We start from the raw sequence: 1,425 nt of genomic DNA, 5'->3' as shown, positions 1-1,425 counted from the left end.
GTTCTATTTTTTCTTCTTTATTTTATTTTTTTCTTACTTGTTATATAATTAGCTACCTTTGTAATTTTAGCTTTAAAAATCCATTTGGACCTGTAAACAAACTGACCTTCGGCTGCATATGGGCACAATGACACTTATTTTATCTTAGAAACACATTATTTTATGTTGATTCAATAAAAACATCATATCATTTAAGACATATCAGAACAGGTTTCATTTTGCCATCTGCTATCCTTGTGTAGGTGCTTAAAATTATAATTTTTCCAGGCAAGAAAAATTAAAGTCCCAGACGTGACTGAAAGCAGAACTTTGCTGTGGCTTGATTGGGTTAGAAACTCTTTTTTTTCCACTTCTATTTTACCCAAATCTGCATTTACCTCTTTTAGTTTTTTTTTTTATACTTACACACTGACGTGAAACAAAAATGACTAACCACAGGAACGACATCACTGTGGTTTCAGTGATGTTCACTGACTCATTACATGACATGAACCCACCTACACGGTGCATCTGAAGACGTGTGTGCTCTTTCTAATCTGCTCCATGTGATGTGCTTTATATTCCAGACTCCTCTGATTCACTTTTAACGCTTCAGGAGTCACCAACCAGGTTCCCACCTGCACCACCAAAGACCAAAACCAAGGACGTCTTCTCGAAAGGCAAGAATGTGGAAAATATAGTAAAGCTGTTTGTTTTACAGCAAAATCTTGGACGTTTAACAAATCAGTTTGAAGGTGTGTTTTATTAATTAGAGATGCACAAAATTGCTTTTTACTGGCTGATACCAATTTTAGCTTGTAAGTAAAGATAAGAATTATTTACAATGTACTTTCCACAGATAAAAGCACAAAAGTAATTCACAGAAAATAGGAGAATAGTATGATTAAAATCAACATACAAATTATTCAAATTGATTTTAAAATTCAAAAACATTGAGGAAATAAATCTAACTGGGGTTACAGCAGCTCCATTTTATGAACTGCCAGTGTCTTTTCATTAAATTGATAGAGTAGGTGCCACTAACTTGAAGGATCAAACCCTGCAGGGCAAAAAAAACTAAAACTGGAGTGATGTGGACTCACTCACTTGTATGAATCTGAAGTTGAGCTAAAACTGATTTGTGAGAACAGATAAAGAAATAATTACAGTAATCCAGCTGAGTCTAAACAAATGCATAAACAGTAATCCCCAGTTCAGTTTTTCTTTAAAAGCATAAGTCTGAGTTGCTTAAATGATAAGAGCAGTTTAGAATCACTTGTTTTTTATGATGCTAATGGAGCTGTGATAAGTCCATACCTAAATTCAACTCTAAGCCTGATTTCTTAGGCTCAAGTGTATCAAGGTGGCTAAAATATCCAGTTGTGGCTCTACTATAGTCATCACGTCAGGGCCGTGCAGAGACCACTAAACGGGCAGGTGCTCAAA

General features: G+C 35.0%; 1 protein-coding gene across 1 annotated transcript in view; it reads left to right on the top strand.

Annotated features, from left to right (window-relative positions):
- The window catches only part of LOC106955596 (ephrin-B2a), a 20,046-nt gene that overhangs the window by 11,456 nt on the left and 7,165 nt on the right, over positions 1-1,425 (top strand). The window contains exon 4 of the mRNA XM_015045858.1: positions 567-659. Within this exon, the coding sequence (XP_014901344.1) occupies positions 567-659 (93 nt within the window). The remainder of the gene's footprint in view (positions 1-566; positions 660-1,425) is intronic.

This window comes from Poecilia latipinna, unplaced genomic scaffold, assembly GCF_001443285.1.
Source record: "Poecilia latipinna isolate Pla-1442-1.1 unplaced genomic scaffold, P_latipinna-1.0 Scaffold752, whole genome shotgun sequence".
Lineage (NCBI taxonomy): Eukaryota > Metazoa > Chordata > Actinopteri > Cyprinodontiformes > Poeciliidae > Poecilia > Poecilia latipinna.
Note: the sequence above shows the minus strand (reverse complement) of the source record. Positions and strands in the feature narration are given on the sequence as shown.